General features: G+C 35.1%; 1 protein-coding gene across 1 annotated transcript in view; it reads left to right on the forward strand.

The window, feature by feature from the left end:
- Window positions 1–2,363, forward strand: part of LOC107671674 (parathyroid hormone/parathyroid hormone-related peptide receptor-like) — an 88,598-nt gene extending 86,235 nt beyond the window's left edge. The window contains exon 13 of the mRNA XM_016464585.1: window positions 1,692–2,363. Within this exon, the coding sequence (XP_016320071.1) occupies window positions 1,692–2,045 (354 nt within the window). The 3' untranslated portion in view covers window positions 2,046–2,363. The remainder of the gene's footprint in view (window positions 1–1,691) is intronic.
- Window positions 2,364–2,750: the final 387 nt, after the last annotated feature.

Raw genomic sequence — 2,750 nt, forward strand, 5'->3', positions numbered from 1 at the left:
ATGATTTTGTCCATATACATATTGCAGTTCATTGTACTCTAGTGTGCTGTTGTCACAAACATTAATGAGAATTAATAGGTTGATTTAAATGACTGTGAAGAAGCAGTAAATGTGTAGCTTAAAAATGGCAAGATTGTCTATCTCCTATTTCCAGAAGAAAACTCACTAGGCTTGACCAGAATATGAACCTTTGAGAAAACACTGTGTCTGTCTTTCATTATTATTTGCAGGTATTTATAGAAGAATGTAGAAAAAAGTTGAAACAACTTGTTTTTAGCTCTGGGTAGATTACTTACAAATTGTAGTCCGTTACTGATTCCAAATTACATGACAAAAATTGTAGTTAGTAACGTAATCCATTACACATTTCAGGTAATATAATCAGATTACTTTTAGATTACTTTTGACCTAACTCACTTATCACATTGATTTCATTAGGATAATGTTGTACCATATTGATTTAATTCAATCATAAAAATGTAAAATTAAAATAAATAATTTTTAAAAATAGCAATAAGTAAAATAAAACACTTACTAAAAGAGATGAAATATTTTATTTGTTTACCTGGATGTGATGTGACCATTAACCAACGCCAGAGAACCGTGAACATGCAAATGTGTTACTTTTCAGACATACGTCAAGAAAATATATTAGGTGAAGGAGGTTTATATGAAAAAAAATACAATAAAATTGGGAATCCCTGCATTATAAATGATGTGAATTTGTGCATTTTAATGTGTTTGAAAGACGAAAGCCTTCAAAAGGCATAATAATACATGCTTAATAAATAACCCACTGAATGATAATTCAAATAACCATTGATATGCTCATCAGTAGTTGATGCAATGTTGAAATGTTGAGAAAACACCTTAAAATTGAAATGATTTAGACAGTGACTTGTCTTTGTGTGAATGTCCACAAAACTGGAAGACTTTCTGAATGCATATAAGCGGTATTTTAGCATGGAAAATTTAAAAGGTGAAAAAGAAGAAGTTGAGAAAACACCTTAAAATTGAAATGATTTAGACAGTGAAAAAGAAGAATTATGAATCATTTATCTCTACTGTGTGAATATGTAATCATGTAATCAATAAAAAAAAGCAAGTAATCTGATTACGAGTATTTTAACATGCAATCTAATTACAAGTACTTAATTTTTAGAATCTGATTTCATAATCCAGTTTACGTAATCAGTTACTGCCCAGCACTGCTTGTTTTATTCACATCTGTGAGCCTGCAGCACAAAAGCAGTCTTAAGTCGCTGGGGTATATTTGTAGCAATAGCCAAAAATACATTGTATGGGTCAAAATTACAGATTTTTCTTTTATGCCAAAAATCATTAGGATATTACGTAAAAATCATGATCCATGAAGATATTTTGTAAATTTCCTACCGTAAATATATCAAAACTTAATTTTTGATTAGTAATATGCATTGCTAAGAACTTCATCTGGACAACTTTAAAGATGATTTTCTCAATATTTTGATTTTTTTTGCACCCTCAGATTCCAGATTTTCAAATAGTTGTATCTCAGCCAAATATCGTCCGATCCTAACAGACCATACATCACTGGACAGCTTATTTATTCAGCTTTCAGATGATGTATAAATCTCAATTTCGGAAAAGTGACACTTAAGACTGATTTTGTGGTCCAGGGTCACATATATTCTAATCTTATCACTCGTTAGGTCCAAGCAGAAATCAAGAAGTCATGGAGTAGGAGGACTCTCGCGCTGGACTTCAAGAGAAAAGCCCGGAGTGGCAGTAACACGTATAGCTATGGACCCATGGTGTCTCACACCAGTGTCACTAACGTGACGGCACGGGGCCCTCTGGCCCTACACCTCACCACCCGCCTGGGGCCCGTCTCCCTCAACGGCCACCGGAACCTTCCGGGATACGTGAAGAACGGCTCGGTCTCTGAGAACTCCATCCCGTCCTCGGGTCAGGAGCTCCATATACAAGAGGAAGAACCTTCGAAGAACGTCCAGGTGGAAAAAAACATCCCGGTGGTGGAGGAGGAAAGAGAAACAGTCATGTGACTTTACAAACCTTAATAAAGACAATGAAAAATGTCGAAGGATTAGACAATCCTTTGTTTCTCAGGATTTCCTCACAATTTGGGTTGTGGGACCATCTCAGATGTATAGTTGGAGACACGGTGACTGACCTAATGGACCAGATATGATCCGTGTCTTTTAAATATCATCATCGTCTTCATCTTCACCAGCAGCATTCGGAGGATGACAACACATTTTGGTTTTAAAAATTGTGGTCAACACATTGTGAACATACAACGCCGGTGCTTTCATGTTGTCAGATCACCTCCTTAGATGAAGAACGGTGAGTTTGCTTCAGGATCAAGTTATATGAAATATATGGCACTGTGGGCCGTCAATTGTAAATAAGATACTCATGATATATATAAAATGTTTTTAATATAATGTTATGTACAGATGCAACTGCCAGTAGGGACACTCTTTGTGTTATGATAGCAGGTTTTTGTTAGTAGAATGTGATATTTCTACATCTATTTGAGCGACTGTCTCGTTTATCCACGTGTTTATTCAGTAGATTTGCCAAATCTTGCCAGACTATCTTTTTTCTTCATGAGTCTGACAGTGAAAACAAAAGTGAATTCCAACAGCTGGTTTTGCTGCTTGATATTACAAATTGGTGTGTCTTACCATATTTTTTTAATGTATTATCTTAATTATGAACACACTGGTTTGTAGTGCAAACAGTTT

This window comes from Sinocyclocheilus anshuiensis, unplaced genomic scaffold, assembly GCF_001515605.1.
Source record: "Sinocyclocheilus anshuiensis isolate Anshui unplaced genomic scaffold, SAMN03320099.WGS_v1.1 scaffold524, whole genome shotgun sequence".
NCBI lineage: Eukaryota > Metazoa > Chordata > Actinopteri > Cypriniformes > Cyprinidae > Sinocyclocheilus > Sinocyclocheilus anshuiensis.